We start from the raw sequence: 22,010 nt of genomic DNA, 5'->3' as shown, positions 1-22,010 counted from the left end.
ATACAAATTACAAATTTTAACAGTTTTCAAATTTTTAAAACTCTCGATGATGTATCATCCTGTTGCCTTTGGCACTTTATATCTTATGATCAAAATGTACATACTTTACATAAACATCTTAAATATTCACACATACATCTTGTACCTGCACCATTTTCTAATGGCACCTTCTTTGAGGAACATTACAGAATTGGTTTTGCTAAAGAAAAACAGTTGCTAGCAGTGTAAGCGCTCTATGCAATCCACCATATACATAAACTGACAAACCTGTAAAAGTTTGAGATCGATCAGCCATCTGGGTCACGAGAAAATAGTGGAAAAAAAAACGATTTACACATTTTGCATGAAATTGATGCAAAACTCAAAATGAATAAAACGCTCACTGAGCGATAAACTTCAAATTTGACATTTCAGTCAGAAATATTTCAAGGGATGTTTTCTACTATCATCATCATTAGACCAGGTATGTTTGATGTAAATCTGTGAAATCTAAATCTGAGGTCTCGATATCAAATTCCCTTCTTTCTCGGAAACTACGTCACTTCAGAGGGAGCCACTTCTCACAACGTTTTATACTATCAACCTCTCATTACTTGTTACCAAGTAAGGTTTATGCTAATAATTATTTAGAGTAATTACCAATAGTGTCCAATGCCTTTAAACAGGCAAGAATTAAGAATATCAAGACGATCACCATTCTTTGCTTACAAGAACAATAGCTCCTTTCGCTCCTGTGGTACTTTGATCATCAATTATTGATCAACCATTGCTGAAATATTTGCAGGGCTTTGTCTGGTGATCCTCCACTGACATACTGCAGTCCCTGAAACAAGGAGAAAATAGAAAGGAAAAGTAAAGGAATGTGTTACTTTGATGGTCTAGTTTTTGGCCAAGACATGAATGCCTACTCACCGTGAGTGAAGATGCATGTAATATGATTTACCTGAGAAGCTTCATTAGTTGTCACGTTTTTTAGTACAAAATGAAAATCACATAGCAATGTTTTCAGGAGAGTCGCGTAAATCTGTTGTATATGCTAAAATAATTTTGACTCTTGCTACGAACATTATTTCCTTGACATTGTTTAACTTATTTCACAAAAACCCCTCAGCAAGTAATATTTTAGGGGAAGCTTTCTACTAAATAGAGTACAGTGCCTTTAATGTGGTAAAACAAGGAAAATCAGGTCTTCCTAAACCCATGATGCAATTCCTCCTCATCAGTATGTTCACAAAATCACACTCCAATGAAATAAAGTTCTGAGAACTGACGAAGGAAGTTGCCAAAATAAAATAATACATATTTTGGCATAAATTTAAATTCACAAAAACAAATCTTGTTGAAAACTTCACCCTGGTTTTGTCTGGGTTTTTCCATAATGATACAAAAACCTCACTTAGCTTGATGGCAAAACATTTCAATCTTTAGAAGCGTTAAGCCAGGTTCAGACATCCTGTGAGTGCCAACGCAATCCAAATTTTGACGTCACAAATTCGCAACAACTAATTCGCATCAGTTTACTTGTGCTCATCTTCTGCGAAAAATTCAATGCCAAAATCAACCCTGTGACGTCAAAATTTGCCTCGCATTCGCATTTATAAGATTAGACAGGTCTTTACTGTCAAATAACTCCTCACCCGTGCCTCGAACTCAGACCGGTTCCCTGTCGTTCCCATGGGCTCCATAGTGCTATCAGCTTCATTGCACATGATGCTGGGTACCACCTGGTTTTCACCTTGCAGACTATCCGCCGTCGAAATAGTGTCCGAGCTGTTATTGGTTGCTAGGTAACAAGACGATGAAGTTTCGGAGGACTGACTTGCGACCTGTTGGTTTGGTTCGTGAAAACTTGTAAATCATTTTTGTGAAAGTTGAACAAAGTACAGCCAGAGATGCCATTTGTCACAACGGATATATTTGAAATTCGGAATGAAAATACCAGTTGCATGTTTTTCCGTGTTCCAAATACTTTCACAGGCAGGGATGTAATAGGCTGTTAAAAACAAAAAACAAACTTTGAGCGCAGAGCATGAAAGTTTGTGAGCACAAAGCGTGAAAGCTTGTGAGTGTGAAAGCCAGCAAAGATACATTTATCTTTGGTTTTATGAAAGCCCTACTCCTGCAACCTCTACCCATGGTTTACTTTATTTTCAACCATGTTTACAATAGTAAACCCTGGGGTGGAAACTCCTTACTTGGACCCTGATTGGACAACGACTTTACAATAACAGAATATGTTCTGTATTCATAGGTACAGCCAGCCGCCAGCAACCAACAACGTACAAACAATCTATTAAATCTGGTACCATACTACGAGATTATGACGGAGATGTGAATTTCAAAAATTAGTCAGACTATTTGAATTTGCATACGTATCAAAAAAATTCGGATATATGCAAATGATCCAATACCAGGGTAACCGCTCGACACACCCTGGGGACAAGGTTGCTACTCCTGCAATTTGGGGCTTTCCATACTGTTTTTTTTTTTCGTTTTCTGATGTTGGATCTATAGTCATATAATAACTAAAGAAACAAAATAAATTAATCCATTTTTTTATGTGTTTATATGTTAGAGGCAGTGGACACTATTGGTAATTGTCAAAGACCAGCCTTCACAGTTGGTGTATCTCAACATATGCATAAAATAACTAACCTGTGAAAATTTGAGCTCAATCGGTCAACGAATTTGCGAGATAATAATGAAAGAAAAAAAAAAACCTTGTCATATGAAGTTGTGTCCACTGCCTTTAAAAATGGAGAAATCATATCCCTGCACAGGTGACTCTGCTAATTTTCTACCCCTTCTTACATTTGTGCTCTCGATCCAAATGGGCACCTCCATAGCGCCGACCCCTCCATCATCCCCTTCTCTGTACCCGTCTACTTCCCTGTTCCTGACGTCTCTGTAGCTATTATAGTACCCCCCTAGGAATTCATCATCCATCAGACTATCCAGAGACTCTTCCTCCGCTTCTAGCTGGATGGGAGGATGATCGGCGAAGTCCCACTCGTCGAGATCCTTGCTGCCGATGGAAGAAGTCTGCTGAGACATGCTGGAAAACATTATTGGAAAAGGTCTGTTAAAGATTTATTGAGTGTCGCCAGCACAAAACAATCAAAACCTTCACTTACAATTCACAAGAGAATAATGAAAGGAAAGACACCCTTGTTGCACAAACTTGTGTGCTTTTAGATACCTGGGAAAGGCTTCAAGCCTGAAGTCTTTTAATATTTGAGTGAGAAATTACATCTCTCTCAAATACTATGTTTCTTCAGAGGGAGCCGTTTCTCACAATGTTTTATACTACAGCTCGTCACCAAGCAAGTTTTTATGCTAACAAATTTTGTGAGTAATTACCAGTAGTGTCCGAAAAAAAGAAAAAAAAAGCGATAACAAACATATCAGGATTGCTTTTATGTGATCAACTCAGTTTTGAAAATTTTCCAATGTCCTCACCTATAATGATCATTTGGCATTTCTTGTGAATATGAAGCATCTAGCGTGTCTTGAGACAAATGGCCAAGACTCGGGGATGCTGAAGGTGTAGAGGGTGTTATTGTCGACAAGGGAGACATATACGATGGAGAGCTAATGTGGGATGCTGTTGTTGCAGCGGTGTCAGAAGTGGGATATACTCCAGCACTACCTTCTGGGTTCCTGTCGACCAAAGGCATTGAATACTCCAATGTGGACGGGTTTTTGGTCGGCGTGCCAGAGTCGATGCAGATGAGTGTTCTCTGAGGTCGGGTGAGACTGAACATCGGGTGGACTTTGGTTTTGCTGACGACTTGACCGTTCAAGAGTGCCTGCGTGGCTCCTTTGCTGTACACCTTCTCTCCATCGGAAGTTCGATCTGTAGATTCAACATCAGTCTCTGGTAGCTGATAGCGACCTAGTGGGACAGTAGAGTGGTTTCTCAGGGCACTTGAGGCAAAACGGGCAAATGATTCCGTTATCGTCAAACCCTCGCCTTCATCAAGACGACCTCTGTAGCAAACATCACCCTTCGGCAAGGCCTCATCATCTGGCTTACTCTTTACTGGGCTGAGCAAGAAATAGGATGCCTTCTCCGGACTCTTGTACACACTGAGGCTGGAAACTTTAACAGGGCTGATTATCACAGATGTACGGCGACTTGGGCTGCCTGTCTCATCTCCACTCAGTTGAAGGCCTTCCAGGAAGGCTTCCTGCTGCAGGAACTCCTGGAGTTGATAGACGTCCGGATTCGGAGACATGACTTCCAGGACCTTGAAGGTGTTGTTTCCGGAGCACTCCGGTGAGCTGCGTGAGGTGCTGGAGCTAGAACAAGACTCTTCTTCAAGCTCCAAGATGGTAAGGACAATCTCATCGTCAGATTTACTCAGGTTGAGGTTGACTGGAGTCGGTTGACTTCGTTGCAATGTTTCTGATCAATCAGAAGATAAATTTGACAATGTTTTGTTTACACAAGATTCTGACAAGGCCATTTGATACTCTGTTCAAATATCATTCAAGTCACAGTAAGCCTGGGGCCAGTTACATAGCGCTGCTCAACGGAAAGCAACTGTTCTTGCTTATTACAGCAGAACATTTTGCTTAAGCCTATCTCACAGGTTAGCAAGCAAATTAGGTGGCCAGCTTGCACATCCAGGGACTTGCGTAATGTTACGCCAATCACTTTCGTACAGTAAATACCAGAAAGCAAAAATGCCTTTTCTGCTCAGGGTATAGACCTTTATTGTACGCTGTCACCATCTTGGTCATGTTCCCTGTTTCAAATAATAGTAATGAATGCTAACATTTATTGCGCATGGCAACCAGACTATAAATTTTATCCAGCCTCAGTTTGGCGCAATCAGTTGGAATGGAGTATAATCAAGATGGACCACACTGTGATAAAGGTCCATAGCAGCGCTATGAAATGGAAATTTCACACAGTTAGGACAAAATTGGCAGTTGAGATGCTCTATGGTAAAATTGGGCCCTGGAACCTATGAATTACAGAAACAGAAAGATCCAAGCCCAGTTAGACTTACCCTCGACATCTTTATCTTGCAGGAAGCAGTCGCTAGTCTCCCCATACAGCAGTAATGGTGCTATAATATCATCTGGTAGGTGTGGTATCTCCTGGAGTAGAAGACTACCTTGGCTAGACAGTAGAAACAAAAAAAAGAATCATAATATGAATGGAAAAATATAAAGCGACGGTATTAAAAAACAAAAACAACAAACGGAAAATAGGTTCACATAAACAGGGATGAAAGTCATTACTAACTAAAAAGTCTGAAACTTGGATACAAATTCAAAGGTATGTTGAAATGATGCCATTTCTACCTTTTGGTAACCCCTGGGGTTATAGACTTCAAGGAGCTAAATTGGAAACAGTATCCAAAGCACTAGAGAGTTAGCCTAGACCAATGAGCAGGATTTCTTTATCTATGTAAAAAAATATTGTCTGATTTTCTTCACCAGGTCGACACAATCTCATCCCTGCATAAGAAAATAGAGTAAATATCATAAATCATAAATATAAACCATTTTTGATGCTCAGGGTTGAAAAACAAAGATAAACTTCAAGTAGAAAATATTCAAAAGTTCTTGTTTCAACTCAGCGTGCTCAACTTCCAAAATTCAGGTCCAGCAAATTTGGGCCCCCAAAGTTTTGAAAAAATCCTGGGGGGATTTCATAAAGAAAAACTACCACCCCCCCCCCCCCAGCATGCAAAGCTTTTTTAAAGAAGGGGCCTCGTTAAACTTTATTTAATCCAAATCACCCAAACCATGACCAGGCCTGGAATCACTAATAATAATAATAATAACACCGAAGTCTTATATAGCGCACGTATCTACACGTACCAAACAAGGTACTCAAAGCGCTTGGTATATAATACAAACTTTCAGAAATATAGGTTATTGCAGTGATGGATTCTGAGACCCAATTATGTAGCACCTTATAAGGGTTTACAAGGTGCTACAGCTTATATAGCAGCCACAGCCAGGAACACCGGGGCGAACCCCTTCTCTTTTCGATAAGTGCACTGGGTTCTTTTACATGCGTTACAGAACACACGGGACCAACGGCTATACGTCCCATCTGAAGGACAACAGCGGTTAGGTGTCTTGCTTAAAGACACAAGTGTCACTACAACAATGACAAAGGCAAACAATGAGAGGAAATGAACTGGCTCTTTTCGAAGCCCACATTTCTTCCTAGAAGCAATCCATACAGGGTGTACCCGAAAGAAAAACATCTATCTTTATCGTAAAAAAGCCTCACATATTTCAACATTATATTAATACCTGCTTTCCGTGTCAGGGTCTGTGGAGGTCGGGGCGCCTTGAAACGTTGCAGCATCTGGAGTAGTCATGCTGTCAGAGAGATTATCAGTAGTGTTAAAATACGGGTAAGTTACACAGATGCCGATAATTGCATTATGCAAAGGGAAGGTACACGTTTGGTAATTACTCAAAACAAATATTAACTTAAAAACTGACTTGGCAACAAGCATTGTAGAGCTGTTGATGGTATAACACATTGTGGGAAACGACTCCCTCTGAAGTAATGTAGTTTTTGAGAAAGAGGAAATTTCTCACTAAAATAATAAAAGACTTCTACATGTAGCTAGAAGTCTTTCATTCCTATCTGAGAGCACACCAATTCGTCCAACAAGAGTGTTTTTTCTTTCATCATTTTCTCACAACTTCGATGAACAATTGAGCCCAAATTTTCAGACTTATTATTTTATGGCTATGATGGGACACACCAAGTGAAAAGACTGGTCTTTGACAATTACCAAACGTGTACCTTGCCTTTAAGGGGATTTTGTACCAGACAGGGGGAAATATTGAGAATCACAACTAAATGCCGGTTCATATTTCCTGCGAATGCGCTACGAATGTTGACGTCACAAATTCGCACCGAGTAATTCGCAGCGGTTGTGTTGTGCTCAACTCTCCTTCCAACATTGCAGCGAAAACAGAGTTCAGTTATCAAATTCACATCAAATTCGCATTGCATTAAGTAACCGACCTTTGTAACAATGATGTTTCAATTGCTGTTTGAAGTCTGTATGCAATGCCTAAACTATATTTGATACATTTCTTCGTAACTGTTGCCAATATGGAAATAAAATGTCTAAACTATCGGTTCTGAAGTTTCATCTACCTTGTACTATCTCTAAGCCGTCTGACTGGGTTAATAACACTTTCAACATCAAGGAAACCTTCCTCATCGGGGTCAGGTCTCGTCTGGGTGTCTCGTGTCACCAACCCTCTTGGCTGGTCCCGGGTCGCCAAATTGGGTTTATCGACACCCAGTATGAGGTCGACGCTTTCCCCCCTAGGAGTAGTAGTGGGCGTCCAGAATGAACCTTGATTCTGGGCGGCAGGGAGCTGCTGAGTGGGTGCTTTATTAGAGGGTATTATTTTTGAGGGTGGATTAGGCGCTTTGGAGGGCTGACTGGGTGCTTTGGTCGTACGCCTAGGTTGTCGGGAGGGTCCACTGGGTGGAGATTGACACCTCTTTGGACTCTTCTGGGTAAACTTCCTGCTGACTCCACTGGTAATGAAACAGCAATTATAACAAATTTCACAACTTCATATTGTTGAATTTGAATATTTAGTATATCATTTGTGACCCACTCCAACATAATGAGGAATGTCAAGTAGAGTCCCAACATGAATCATAACAAAAATTTTTTTAAAACACTTCGAAATTGAATACTGAAAAGATTATCATCAAAACAGATACTCAACAGAAATGAATGATATTTATCCGCTACGACTCTAAGTCTTAACATAATGGTTTTTCTTTTCGATAGACCGTATTGAATATGACTTCACAGGGCTCAAATATCTGACCTAAAAGATGGCGTCTGTGCGTGTGCATGTGTGTGTTCGTGCATGTGTTGTAGAAATCAAACCGGGAATGTTGCGTGCTGCGTGCTTCGATGATGTACGTGTTTGGACGCGCATACGGTTTGCCCTACAAGATGGCGACTTTTCATAGCAAAAAGGTGTTATTCAATACGGTCTATTCAGTGAGGTACTATTACTCAAATTAAAAAACAAACAAAAAAACAACACAAAAACACCTGACTTGTCTATTCATTAGTTTACTGGCCAAATGCTAAAATATCTGGCCTCCATACCTGTTGGGCCAGTGTAAAATTTGAGCCCTACCTCCACCAATGAAGTTGTTGTGTTCTTATGTTGTTAAATTATCCATAACAGACAAAGAAACCTGTGTCACGGTGCCTCAAACACTCAGGTTCTATTCACTTGATAAAACCAAGCAAAGCTCTCATACAACGAGATCTCGCTTGAAACAATGACATCATATTCTATAAATAGATTACTATTAGTCTGCATACACTACAAAAGTATTTAAAACTTACTATAGAGGGCTGAGAACCTTGCCGTCCTGAGGATCCCAGGGTCTGATCCGGGCGGCCGTCGATCTCTTATGATATTTCTTTCTTGTCTCTTTTAACTGCACATAGAAACAAAAAACCTGTCAATATCGCCAAAATTATCATTAATGTGCAAACCAAGTTTAAGAATGTCAAAGGGTCATATCCAACATGAAATTTGACCGTTGAAAAAAGAAAGGTAACCATGCAGAGAGATTGTCGGAGAAACTGCATCTCCAGACCATTCAACCCCATGGTCTGAACATCTAGGAAGAAAATGACTACAAACTTTTTGTCTTTGCCTTCTCCTTTTCCCCTCAGATATCTCCCACCCCCCCCCCCCTTTTCTGTTTAAGATCGCTATAATAATGGTAGGCTTTGGAAGCTTTTTTTTTCACAAACTGTACCTTTGGTTTCTTCTCTGGAGGTTCCCTTGTCATCCTCTCCTCCTCCCCGCCCTCAAAGATAAGCCTCTTACATCGGTTGCTCTTCGACTGCAACAACTCTCCCTCCTGGGAGAGTCGCATGTCGTTTATAAAACGAGCGGACCAGTTGGAGGCGCGCTTCTTCGGGGGGATACCAGGAGGCTTTGAGGAGGAGGCGACAGCCCGAGACGAGCGTGGGGTGAGGTAGGTATTGGACTTCTGGGATCTGACAGAAGAAATTAGACGGAGAACAAACAGTGAAACATTTGTGACGCAATCGGGCTAAACAATAATATAATACAAAGTAAAGACTTTTCATGCGCACATATCCACCCTGCTGGGTGTTCGAGGCCCAGTTCGAACCCCCCCCCCCCCCAAAAAAAAGGGGAAAAAAAACAAGAAAAAAAAAAAAAAACAGCCTTGAAAACCTGTAACATAAGATAAGTTTTGTGAAGACATTTTGTTTTTGTGGTACAAAGTGGTCGACAAAATGAGCAGTTTTTCAAAAATATCAGCATGGAGAAGCAAACCAAAACATGCTAACATTTTCACAAATTTTCACAAATTTTTGTTTATTTTTAATAAAGTGCTAAAACATATCTTGATATTGACAATTTACTTCCTAATTAAAGGCAGTGGACACTATTGGTAATTACTCAAAATAATTATTGGCATAAAACCTTTCTTGGTGACGAGTAATGGGGAGAGGTTGATGGTATAAAACATTGTGAGAAACAGCTCCCTCTGAAGTGCCATAGTTTTAGAGAAAGACGTAATTTTCCACGAATTTGATTTTGAGACCTCAGATTTAGAACTTGAGGTCTCGAAATCAACCATCTAAACGCACACAACTTCGTGTGACAAGGGTGTTTTTTTTCTTTCATTATTATCTCGCAAGTTCGATGACCGATTGAGCTCAAATTTTCACAGGTTTGTTATTTTATGCATATGTTGAGATACACCAACTGTGAAGGCTAGTCTTTGACAATTACCAATAGTGTCCACTGCCTTTAACATCAAAAAGAGGTTCAAGTTTGACATCACACTTCGAGGCTCGTGAGTAACGCCAGATACCAGCCTGACCAGATGTATATGGATGCCGACAAATGTACCTTTGACCTCACAAGTAACATACATGCCTGTGATTCTTTTCACAGAGCTCAGGACAGACTAGTCTTGGTTCAAGACTCTCCTGGATTTGTCACAAGAGGGCGCGCTATCAACCACGAACCACTATCACCCGAGAACCGCTATCACAGGAGAGTCTTGGCACATTCGTTAAATCTCCCCCCCCAAATCGGGGGGGAAACATAATGCGCGTGGGTAGGTTTCCCGCAGAGCCCGCCCCCTTTTGGGGGGGGAGATTTAACGAATGTGGCAAGACTCTCCTGTGATAGCGGTTCTCGGGTGATAGCGGTTCGTGGTTGATAGCGCGTTGGGGGTGATAGCGTGCCCTCTTGTGAAAAATCCAGGAGCGTCTTGAACCAAGACTAAGGACAGACGTGAGTATACAGAGCCAACACACATCAATGTAAAACAAAAATTAGTATTCTTTATCCCCTATGCCAATTTCCATCTGGTAATATCGCTTACGCCTAAAAAGTGCAAAAGAGGAAATTTAGACTCACCGTTCTTCTTCTTGAGCGGGCGGTATTTCCTCCTCACACATTAAGTCTGGAGTTACTTTCCCGTCACCGTCTCTTCCATCAAGACATGAGTCAAGATCTTGGGAGGAAGTGTCCCATCCTCTTTGCTCACCTTCAATTCAAGGAAAAGTACACGTTTGGTAATCACTCTTAAAAAGTTGGGGTACTTTTTGTAGGATGGAGAGGGGTTCCAAAGAAATGCTTCATCTCAACAATGCAGCAAATTCATGCTCAAGCATAACTTCTGGCATTATTTGCAGGCACTGGACACCATTGGTAACTACTTAAAGTAATTGTTAGCATAAAAACTTACTTAGTAACGAGCAATAAAGAGCTGTTGGCAGTAAAACACATTGTGAGAAACAGCTCCCTCTGAATTAACATGGATTTTGAGAAAGAGGTAATTTCTCACTCAAATAATAAAAGACTTCAGGCCTGAAGCCTTATGAGGTATCTGAAAGCAAACAAATGTGTACAACGAGGGTGTTTTTTTCTGTCATTATTCTCTTGCAACTTTGATGACCAATTGAGGCAAAGTTTTCACAGGTTTGTTATTTTATGCATATGTTGGGATACACCAAGAGTGGATACTGGGCCCAATTTCATAGAGCTGCTAAGCACAAAAATTTGCTTAGCATGAAATTTCTTCCTTGATAAAAACAGGATTAACATGCAAACAGGATGTGTTGCATATTGCTCGTTACTGGTATTCAGCTGTTGTTTGCATATCCTGAAAATCACGTGTAAATTTGGTTGGTAATCCTGTTTTTAATTACCAAAGGTGTCCAGTGCCTTTAAGACATGTAAGACAGGCAAAACAAGTAAACAATGGAACCGTGTCAAGTTCTTCTGCCACTAAAACCTTTTGACTTTTTTTTTTTTTCTTTTTTTTTCTAAGGAGTGCCCCTTGAAAAAACAAGCATAATATCCCATAGGGAAAGCTAAGTGCTTATTTCAACAGACCATTGACCATGATACAATTTTTTTTTTTTAAATTACCTTGATCTAAGCTCTTGATTGTCCCACCAACAATCTGGTACCGTTTTGACGGAGTCCCGACGAGAGTGGAGGTAAACGGGCGTGAGTAGGGTGAGTTAGGGTCCTCCTGGGACAGGCTCCAGATTGCCCCTATAATTGGGCTCCAGGCAGGGCTTGAGGGGTAGGGTTTAATGGGTGTCAGCAGATGTGGTGATTGCGAGTAGATCCCTGTATGAAAACAAAAACAATGAAAAATTGTAATCTTGTAAACTCTAAATGAGTTTATTGATTTTGGTTGAAGCCATTGGACACTTTCTGAACAGAACAAAAATTAAAAGTTCACATATTTACAAATAACTTACAGGGTTTACAGAAGGTAATGGTGAAAGACTTCCCTTGAAATATTATTCCATGAAATGCTTTACTTTTTGAGAAAACATTAAAACAATATCAATTCTCGATATCAAGAATAACTGATTTATTTTAAACACATGTCATGACACGGCGAAACGTGCGGATACAAGGGTGATAGGTTTTCTCGTTGTTTTCTCCCGACTCCGATGACCGATTGAGCCTAAATTTTCACAGGTTTGTTATTTTATATACAAGTTGTGATACACGAAGTGTGGGCCTTTGGACAACACTGAGTGTTTACTGATGTTGTGCGATTGCTTTAAAAGTTGTTTGGGGGGTAAGTTTATTTATTTTGGTTTTACCCATATACTTATGTGTAACCACTGTATACTTGGTACTTTCTCGAGTTCTGTGAAAAAAATCACAGGCTCGGGTAGGATTCGATAAAGAAAGAAAATGAATTTTTATAATATAAGGTAGGTTTAATAAAGAAATATCAGGCCCCAATTTCATAAAGCCTGTAAGCAAACAAATTTGCTTAGTATGAAACTTCTTCCTTGATAAAAACAGGATTACCAACCAAATTTCCATTTGTTGTATATTGCTTGTCAGCTGTTGCTTGCTTATCCTGAAAATCACGTGCAAATTTGGTTGGTAATCCTGTTTTAATCAAGGAAGAAATTTCATGCTAAGCAAATTTGAGTGCTTACAGGCTTCATGAAATTGGGCCCACGCCACTAAATATTCCATGGAACCCTCACTAAATATTTCGTGGAACCCCCATCAATTGCGTAGGTGCACTGTGCTTTTGCTTTAGTGCCCGTTGCAAAGTCCAAATACAAAAAATTACATTTTCCTCTATCAAAAGTGCCCTTTACAAGAGAGAAATTGCTGTGCACAGCTTAGCCCTGGCGGCCTTACACTTTCGTATTGTACTACAGTGGCGTCCTGGATATCAGGGTCCATTTCTGGGACAGAAAATTTTCACAGCTTCATAACTCAAATCTTACCTGCAAGAAACCGCTAATTTCAACTGATTCACATTCCATGGCAGCATATATTTTTCCTCGGTGGATTTTGGTCCTCATATATTCTTCACAAATCCGTCATTTTCGTGATTTATTGCAGCTCTCAATGCTAAAAAAATTCCTGTTTTGATCCTATTCTCGCATCACAGTCTGCCGTGCGTACACAAGACGTGTTAACGCTGTGCAGTCAAGATCCTTGACCAAGAATTCATGCGTCTTGCAGTGTATTCGCGTATGCACGGGAGCAGACAACACTGTGAGAGGGCCGATCAAAATGGGAATTTTTGTTGTTGGGAGCTGCATTATTTCACGAAAATGACGTATTTGTGAGGAATATATGATGACCAAAACCCACTGCAGAAAAATGTATGCTGCCATGGAATGTGAATCTGTTGAAACAAGTGGCTTCCTGCAGGTAAGATTTGAGTAATGAAGCTTTGAAAATTTTCCGCCCCAGAAACAAGCCCTTATCTGTTTATAGGGATATATGCCATCTCAACTCTTCCAAAGTTTCGTAGCGAATTTGTGAGTGTATGGCATTCGGATTCGCAGGAAGTATGAACCCGTCTTGAAACACTTACCAAGATTCAAAGGAATGCTGACTTTTCGAGGGGTGAGCTTACTGGGCGTAACAGGAGACTGTAAAGGGGTGTGGTTCCCTTTGTCCGAGAGATCTTGCTCGTTGCAAATGAGAGACCTCGTTGGTTCAGGACACTGAGCACTACTGGTTGTAACATGAGGTACGGACGGAACTGTAGGAAATTAATGGCGTCACATAAGAAATACAAAGAAATCCGGCATGTGTGTACAGCTCCAAAAAGAAAATGCATTTATTTTGCGCCAAAACTACAAATGACATATAGTGGTAATGGAGAGATAAGTTCCTAGAACAGTCAGTGGGTATTGTTTTGTTTTCATCTCATCATTTTATTCCCAAATAAATAATGTAATTTTTAGGGCTGCTACTTGAATTGGTGCATTATAAACTTCTGTATGTATTGTTTTACAGTCTTGTCGTGTTGACCTTACACCTTGAAAGATGCTATGTCAGATTTTTTTGCCGATTTGACCCAAAAATTTAGATTTAAAATTCAATAGGTATTTTGATCGGGGTCGAGAAATTGAGCCATTGCTCAAAAAAGTCCGCCAATTATTAGTAGCACTAAAATAAAGTGCTCAAAATCAGTTTTTGCCGGGATCCCGACAACATATCACGCGACCAATTCTTATGTGTTTCATAAGAAACGTTTTAAATTTTTGTCATGGTTCCTGACCATTAGACGTAAAAGTTGAATTTTTTTCGTTTGAGCGGGTGATACTCTTTGAAATACCATTAACTCAAAACAATCTATTTTTTAATGTTTGGGGGCTAAAAATCCGACATAGCATCTTTAAGTGACTATAGGGTGCATTGTACTATATTTGTGCGATATTGTATTGAAAGATTAAAACAAATACAGGAGATCGCTGTACATTATTTTTTAGACGTCATAGGCCCTTTTCGAAACGACGGCTTCAACTTTAGATTCGGCTCAGGCTAGACTGGCCCCGCCGATTGATTTGACAACTGCACGTGCTTTGGGTATGGGTATACGTGCGCCGCTCGGGGCTTCAGACTAGAGAACGGAGCCTCAAGCCACCAAATCTGAAGCCATGGTTTGGAAGAGGGCCTAAGTATGGCTTTTTGCATATTGCATTCTGGTTCTTCTCTAAGAACAAACTCTACCTGGCAAGTAGATACACACATGGTGTTACCGCAAACCAAATATACATTATTATTATTATTTACTTCTATTTTTGACGTTACAACATTCCGCACCTGTTTGACCTTTCTCCTTCTTGTTGTTCATTCCAGTTGCCATGGTTGCCTTGGCTTTTCCAGAGGAGGGAACTAACTGATCACACTTTCTTTGACGGGCTGAAACAACTGCTCGACCTGGTGACTTCCCTGGTTTTTTAACTGCAACTTTCTTGGGTTTGGAGCTTAATCATTAAAAACAGAAACAGAAAAACAACACTCACACAATGTTAGTAATGAACATGAGCTTGCCTAGCGCAATGGCAGGTCTCTCGTAGGTGTTATAATAAATAAAATTTGGGGGGCTAATCATCCTTACTCGCAGCTAAGAGCTGAATTGAGAAGGACGCGGCTACTATGTGTTTGAGAAGCAGGCATGCAAGGGCGCCTTTGGCTGCCAGCCACATCAACCCATTATGACCACACAGCACAGCCAAGATCGAAAGTGTTTGATTTTTCCTGAGGGAGGAAAACCTGATGGTTCGGACAACCCTCATGGCACAGCAGAGAACCAACGCACAACTCAACTCACATACGGCCCTGGCTGGGAATCGAACCAGGGTCACCTTGGTGAAAGACAAGTGCTTTTACGCACAAGCCAACCATGCCACCTAAGTGGCTTCTTCTGAAGATCGGAGCACACATCATACAGTATTCTCCTGCAAGGTACGTGAAAGTATACGTTTGAATTATGAGACCTACTCCCTTTACATAGGACCATGTAATGGTTTACAAGGTGCTGTGTCTCATGCTGCCAATCAATCCAGGAACACCAGGGCAAACCCCTTCACTTTTCGGTAAGTGCACTGTTCTTTTTACGTGCGTTACAGAACACATGGGAACAACAGCTTTACATCCCATCTATAGGACAAAGTATCATGGCTAGGGACCCAGCAGTCGATTTCACCAAACTCTTCCTAACTTAGGATTAATCTTAGAACTTAGGATGGGTTTAGTTCTGTATTCAAATACGTAGGACGCATTGAACCCATCCTAAGTTAAGACGGGTTGCTCATCCTTACTCAAGATAGGATTCATCCTAGCGGTTCTTGAAATCGGCTGCTTGTGTCACAACTGGGACTCTAATCCACATTGCCAGATCTGGGCCCAATTTCATAGAGCTGCTGAGCACAAAAATATGCTTAGCATGAAACATTCTTCCTTGATAAAACAGGATTACAACCAAATTTCCATTTGTTGAATATTGCTCGTTACATACTGGTTTGCTGTGGAAATTTGGTTGGTAATCCTGTTTGTATCGAGGAAGAAATTTCATGCTAAGCAAATTTGTGTGCTTAATTGGGCCCAGCTGATGAGAAACACCAGGGTTTGAATCCGGTGCGTACTTTGTAATTTTTTACCTGGTCTTCTTTGACGGTTTGGGAGTCACTGTAGTTTCCAGGTCCGAATCTTCGTAGTCTTTATTCCTCTTGAAGTGATACTTGTAAGTAAACTCTTTCCGTGCCATTTGCAGATTCTGTTGACCTTTTGTCGGGGATACACTTTCATTTTTACCTAGAAATAACAATTTGAATATATGAGTTTTTTTACAAAATGTCTGTTTAGCAGTGTAGCGTCGTATGACTTGCTGTGTTGTTGACTTGTAGTGTTGTTGACTTGAGTTGGTGTTGGTCATGACTTGACTTGACTTGAGGAAAAATTACTTGGTTACAACACTTTTGACTTGGACTTAAGACAAGATTGTCAATGACTCGGACCCAACCATCTAGACTCAATGTTTGTGACTCGTCAGCAAAATGTAAATTACTTTCAAAATCATCGTAATCTCTCAAATAACATATTCAAAAATTACTTGGTTACAACACTTTTGACTTGGACTTAAGACAAGATTGTCAATGACTCGGACCCAACCATCTAGACTCAATGTTTGTGACTCGTCAGCAAAATGTAAATTACTTTCAAAATCATCGTAATCTCTCAAATAACAGTCATCGTAATCTCTCAAATAATAGTCAGGGTTTTGAGTCCTGCGAAAAGGTGGTGGGTACCATTGGAAAGCTCGTTTCCAACTGAATTCAGAAATGTACACCTCAGTATCAAAAAATAAAAATATTTAATTACTTTTTTTTTTTTTTGGTAGGCCAGTGACAGAAACTAGGTCATATAGTTTTGTAAAATAGTTCAGTTTTCTTACCACTTTGAATGGCCTGATTTAACAGCATCACGACAGACTCCAGGTACTCAACTCTCTCCACCGTCTTCTGAACTATCACCTCCTAATTGGGATGAAAACATAAAGTGATGAGTAACAAATTATTACATAATCGTGGCCGAGCGGATAAGAGCACCAAATTGAATAATAATAATAATAATAACATGCATTTATATAGCGCTTAATACAAGGTTTCTAAGCGCTGAACAGGAAGTGTATGATATCAAAAGAAAGACAATTAAAAGTGGGATGAAATAGCAGAAACTAAACAGACTAGATGGATTTATATAAGTGTGTTTTTAGAGCAGTTTTTAAATGAGTCCAGAGAGGATGAGGCACGGATATGAACGGGGAGATTGTTCCAAAGAGTGGGAGTGGCGATTGTGTTCAGCAGAGTGTGGGTTCGAATCCCGGTCGTGACACTTGTGACCCTGAGCAAGACACTTCGCTATAATTGCTTCTCTCCACCCAGGGGTAAATGTGGACATGTGAGGGCAGAGATGGTTCTTGTGATTGATTTAGCCGAGTAGCGCATTTGTTGCACAGGGCTGTATACTCCCAGAAGGCTGAGAGGGTTTAAGGAATGATTTAAGGCCCAGTGACCAGGGGTAATAGTTTGAAGTGCTTTGAGACACCCTTTGGAAGTGAAAAAGCGCTATACAAAAAACTTAATACTAATACCTGTATATTATTCATATTATTATTTATAATCTCAATATAAACCACAAGGGAAACTGACTGGGTAAATTTTGAAATGCTTTTTGGGGTTGAACAAAGAATTGACTAGAGTGGGATTCGAACCAACGACCTCCGGATTAATGTGGCGGTGTCCCGCCAATATAGGGCTAGATAGCTCAGTTGGTAGAGCGCCGGCACGTTAATCCGGAGGTCGTTGGTTCGAATCCCACTCTAGTTAATTCTTTGTTCAACCCCAAAAAGTATTTATAATCTCAACGGTCTACTGAGACTTGTTGCAAGAGCACTGATCTAAACATTAGTGTTGGGTTAAACTTTACGGACCAACTTCCCAATTCGATAAGCAAAGTATATTGTTTTACTCAGAATAAAATATTCACAAAGATAATCAATATAAAACTGTTTAGAGCACCCCAGATCTTACAGATTAAAACCAAAGATATACACCAAGTCAAAAACATTACAAGGAAATGGTTCCAATTCTGCCTGCTCAGGCCATAATTATGTTTGCAACTTTGGTCCCGAAAAATCACATAGTTTGACAAATCCAGCAGAGAACTTTGTTCTATCTACAATTCCTCAACTTGTCAACATGCTGTAATAGTTTTTTTATCACTGGATTTGTTCTTCTTGTCTTTTGTTTTTACAAATCCCTCCTATATTGCTTGTTGTTGTTTGTATTTTCACGGTTCTTGCCTTTTGCCATTGAACCAGTGAGTTTTGTAATTTTTCATTCCATAATTGCTCTAATGTAATTTTTATGTAGCGTTTTGTAAATTTTATACATTTTACACTTTATTGCCTTTTTATATGTGATTGTTGCTATATTCATGATGTACTTTGACCCTTTCAGTTTATGCTGCTGGTCATTTTGTTGTATATATACCAATAAAAAAATTATAAATTAAAAACTACCTTTGAAACTCGTGTTTTTTGACAGCTTCTTGTGGGCAGAACTTTATTCTTTAAATGATTGAAGCAACAAGAGAGATTGGACCTCCACTTTGCGTCCGATTCCCGACGCTTCTTCTTTTTCTCCTCCTTCCCCGGAGAACCTTCGTGGGGCCGGAGAGTCAACGAAGGCCCTTGAGTTTTGACCGGCTCTGCTGCTGCACGCAGTGGCCTTGGAACTTGCTGACAGGGGGCACTGCACGTTGCTCTTTGTTGGTGACGGTTGAATTTTTTGTGGGACCACTTGAAGGGCTCCCTCACGGGTGAGTAAAAGGAGATCTCAGTTGTCGGAGCACGAAGCGGCGATGAAAGAGTAGTATCTGAAAAACCATTCTTGGTGAATGGCATGTTGCTAAGGAAAAAAAAAACTGTTTTTAGGAAAAGAACAGTCGGTGATTGATACTGACCCTGCAGGTTAGATGCTTCATTTTCTGAAAGGGCAAGGGCACCAAGGCAAATTTCTCTTCGTTGAAGGCCATGCATATAGCTACAGGCTTAAATACACTGGACACTATTGGTAATTGTCAAATACCAGTCTTCTCACTTGCTTAGCATGCTTGGTGTATCTCAACATATGCACAAAATAACAAACCTGTGAAAATTTGAACTCAATTGGTCGTCAAAGTTGCGAGATAATAATGAAAGAAAAAACACCGTTGTCACACGAAGTTGTGTGCTTTCAGATGCTTGATTTCGAGACCTCAAAATCTAATTCTGAGGTCTTGTAATAAAGTTTGTGGAAAAATACTTCTTTCTCGGAAACTATGTTACTTCAGAGGGAGCCGTTCCTCATAATGTTTTATACTATCAACAGCTCTCCAGTGCTTGTTACCAAGTCAGTTTTATGCTAAAAGTTATTTTGAGTGATTACCATCAGTGTCCAGTACCTTTTAAATTCTAGTGCAATGAATCAGTCACTGACATTGCATGTACATGTACTGTGATTTCAACAAAGTGGTGAGCTAAAGTTTTGCCAACTCCGAAGGTCTTACTCTGAATTTTGAAAACCATGGAAAGCTATAAAAATAACAAGATGCAAAGCAAAAAAAAAAAACACAGGTAGGATAGACGGCTAATTTCAAATTTGTTTCTGTTTAATTAATTGTAAACATTGTCTTTTTATAATTAGGCCTATATTATTAATGTGATGGATTCGTTAGAAATAAAGCAAACAATTAAAATTAATAACGGGATGTTTTTTTTTTTTTGAATGGCAGTTTTACTTAGTCAAAGAAGTCAAAAAACATGCGATGCGACAGAAAAACAACAGTAAGTACCGAGTAGTTGCGATAACAAAACCCTAACCCTGGCTGCCGTTGGTAGGAGGGTTTTGTTATCGCAACAAGTACCGAGTAGAAAATTGCATTTTTTGACAATGTTTTTTTTTATTTCACTCAACAAAAAGGAAATGCAAGCATTATGAATGTATATGACTATGAATGAGTGTGTTGGAAAAGTTTTGGCTGTGTAGTACAAAAGAAACTTCAGTTATTGATGGCTTTAATTTATTTTTTTAAGCATGTTGTTAACTTATTATAATAATTTAATATCAAATTATGAGCCTTTTTATTTTTTATAAGGAGGCCCAAAATTATAACATATTATAGACCTTATGCACATGACGTCAATCGTCATTTCAGTACGGCGCCCTCGCCTTGAGGTCAAAAGGAGGTTGTTCATTGGCCAATCTATGTGCGTTTCGATTGTTTCGTCACCGTTTGATTGACCTCAAAGATGGCGGCTGGATGACGTCAATGCATAAGGTCTATTTAGAGTTAAGACCCCGGCCCTGTTTAGTTAGTGTTAATTATAATAAAACTAAAAGGGTCACGGCACGGGGAGCCTTTAATTTTAATTTTTAGAAGTAAGTAGTCATGATGATGCAGCTGCTAGCTACTAAAACTGTGAGGTTCGTTTCACGATAGCCGAACGAACCTCAGTCATACTCATATAGTTCTAGGAGTAGCTGCTTGCTGCACTGTTAATAAATGCCCGTCATGCATATGTCATCATGACCGGGCCGTGGCCCGTGGTGCACTGGTTGCTAGCTCCCCGGCCGGCCGGCCCACCCAGCATGCAACCCCTAGCCCTATATCGTGATCGTCAAGATCGATTGCGAACAATTTAGAAATCTTCCTCATGCGACGAACGAACTTCAAACAATGTTATTTTTGACTTACCACAACGAGCTGGAACTCAGTTGGAACCATCAATTCGGTTTGGCGGACATTTGAAGTAGTTCTTATCTGTCTTTGAAATAAAATAAGATTGTTGAATTCCCCGCACAAAAAAACGATAGCCACGCACGTACCACTGCAAAAGGGGGAGAATGAGAGGTCAACTACTTATTTGACCCCTGCAAAATCCAGGTACGCATCACGCAGTATGCGCGCTGTGATTGGCTAACCAGATTGTAAGAACGGGGAATACCATTGGTTAAAAGTTAAAGGTAGTTTATAGACCTTTGGGGGGGGGGGGACGTGGTGGGTCGTTTAAATTTGTAAAATTTCGGTTGTTTACCAAATAAATTTCCAATTTCAGTACAGTGATTAATCTACAATAACCAACTTCCTTTTTCTAGTGCAAAACAAATTTTGTGAAACATTTTAAACGAGGGCTATCCTTATGAATCCCCGCAGATACCCCCCTCATAAAATAATGGTCCAACCTTGGGCTAAATAAAGATATCTCAAATTGATACTTTGTTGCAGTTATCAGGTGTTGTTTACTCTTTCGTTCAACATTAATAATTATTATTCTTTATCATAATATCGATTTCAGAATGTGTAACTATTGTTTTGAGTTAAAATGTAAAAATGTATCAATAACATTTCGACTGCAATAATTTTTTATTAGCTAGCTACTACACAACAAAAAAGTACACACCAGAGAGAGAGTTAGGCCGTGTCCGACTTCGACTACAGCTACGGCTAGGGCGCGCGCGTCTGCTATTCTTCAACACTGACAGACGCGCTGATCTAGCCGTAGCTGTAGCCAAAGTCGCCAATTCGGACACGGCCTAGAAAGGACATCAACTACTATAGTAAGCATGCATGCATGCATGCCATGATGAAAGCAGATAAATCCTGATGCGGTGTTGGTGAGGTGCTATTATCTACTTTCTTGAATAATACACACGGCTGTTGACAAACTTTATGTTGTTTTTATTCCGTCCATTCTCCAATTGATGATGAACTATGCTTTGTAAAACTTTGCATAAAACTCAGAGCTGGAAGTGGAATTGTACATGCCATCTTCAAACATTTTCCCGATTGTTTTAATGATTTCCGAATCGATTCAGAAGAGGAAATTCCCAATTGAAAAGCATTCAGTGGAAATTTCGTAGTGCAGAAAAAAAAAAAAAAAAAAAAACTGCCTCCGGGTCCAAAGAATGGCTGTCATGAGTTTTGAAAACGGTTAAAATTTATCAAATAAAATATGGTCACTATCTGACAAAAAAAGTTTGAAATTGCTCAGGTATCCTGCCACCACTTTTTCATTCGATGTGAAAAATAAAATAGGATCTAAACTACTCAATTGAGTATAATTTCCTTCGGTAGAAATAGTG

The 22,010-nt window shown here is 39.9% G+C and overlaps 1 protein-coding gene across 2 annotated transcripts; it reads right to left on the bottom strand.

Annotated features, from left to right (window-relative positions):
- Positions 1-620: 620 nt before the first annotated feature.
- On the bottom strand, positions 621-20,884 carry LOC117305245. 2 transcript variants are annotated; one of them, XM_033790074.1, is made up of 17 exons: positions 20,623-20,884; positions 18,407-18,794; positions 16,778-16,859; positions 15,984-16,137; positions 14,644-14,807; positions 13,406-13,576; positions 11,464-11,670; positions 10,447-10,576; positions 8,798-9,044; positions 8,379-8,473; positions 7,148-7,540; positions 6,283-6,351; positions 5,019-5,131; positions 3,460-4,408; positions 2,812-3,055; positions 1,638-1,826; positions 621-823 (listed from the first exon to the last, which is right to left on the bottom strand). In XM_033790074.1, exons 2-17 carry the CDS (start codon positions 18,788-18,790, stop codon positions 749-751), a joined length of 3,666 nt encoding a protein of 1,221 aa, XP_033645965.1. In that variant the 5' UTR covers positions 18,791-18,794; positions 20,623-20,884; the 3' UTR covers positions 621-748. The 2 variants fall into 2 exon arrangements, with proteins under 2 accessions (XP_033645965.1, XP_033645966.1); XM_033790075.1 differs by having other exon boundaries at positions 8,801-9,044.
- Between the last annotated feature and the right edge of the window lie 1,126 nt (positions 20,885-22,010).

Source organism: Asterias rubens, chromosome 22 (assembly GCF_902459465.1).
Source record: "Asterias rubens chromosome 22, eAstRub1.3, whole genome shotgun sequence".
Lineage (NCBI taxonomy): Eukaryota > Metazoa > Echinodermata > Asteroidea > Forcipulatida > Asteriidae > Asterias > Asterias rubens.
This window is presented reverse-complemented; position numbering and strand designations above follow the sequence as displayed.

Bases quoted from the DNA above. Each gene is read 5' to 3' on its own strand.
- LOC117305245 (XM_033790074.1), bottom strand. From the start codon at position 18,790: ATGCCATTCACCAAGAATGGTTTTTCAGATACTACTCTTTCATCGCCG. The intron at 16,138-16,777 runs GTAAGAAAACTG...TGTTATTTCTAG, and splicing joins AAATCAGGCCATTCAAAGTG to GTAAAAATGAAAGTGTATCC. The intron at 13,577-14,643 runs GTGCGGAATGTT...AATTTCCTACAG, and splicing joins GAAGGAGAAAGGTCAAACAG to TTCCGTCCGTACCTCATGTT.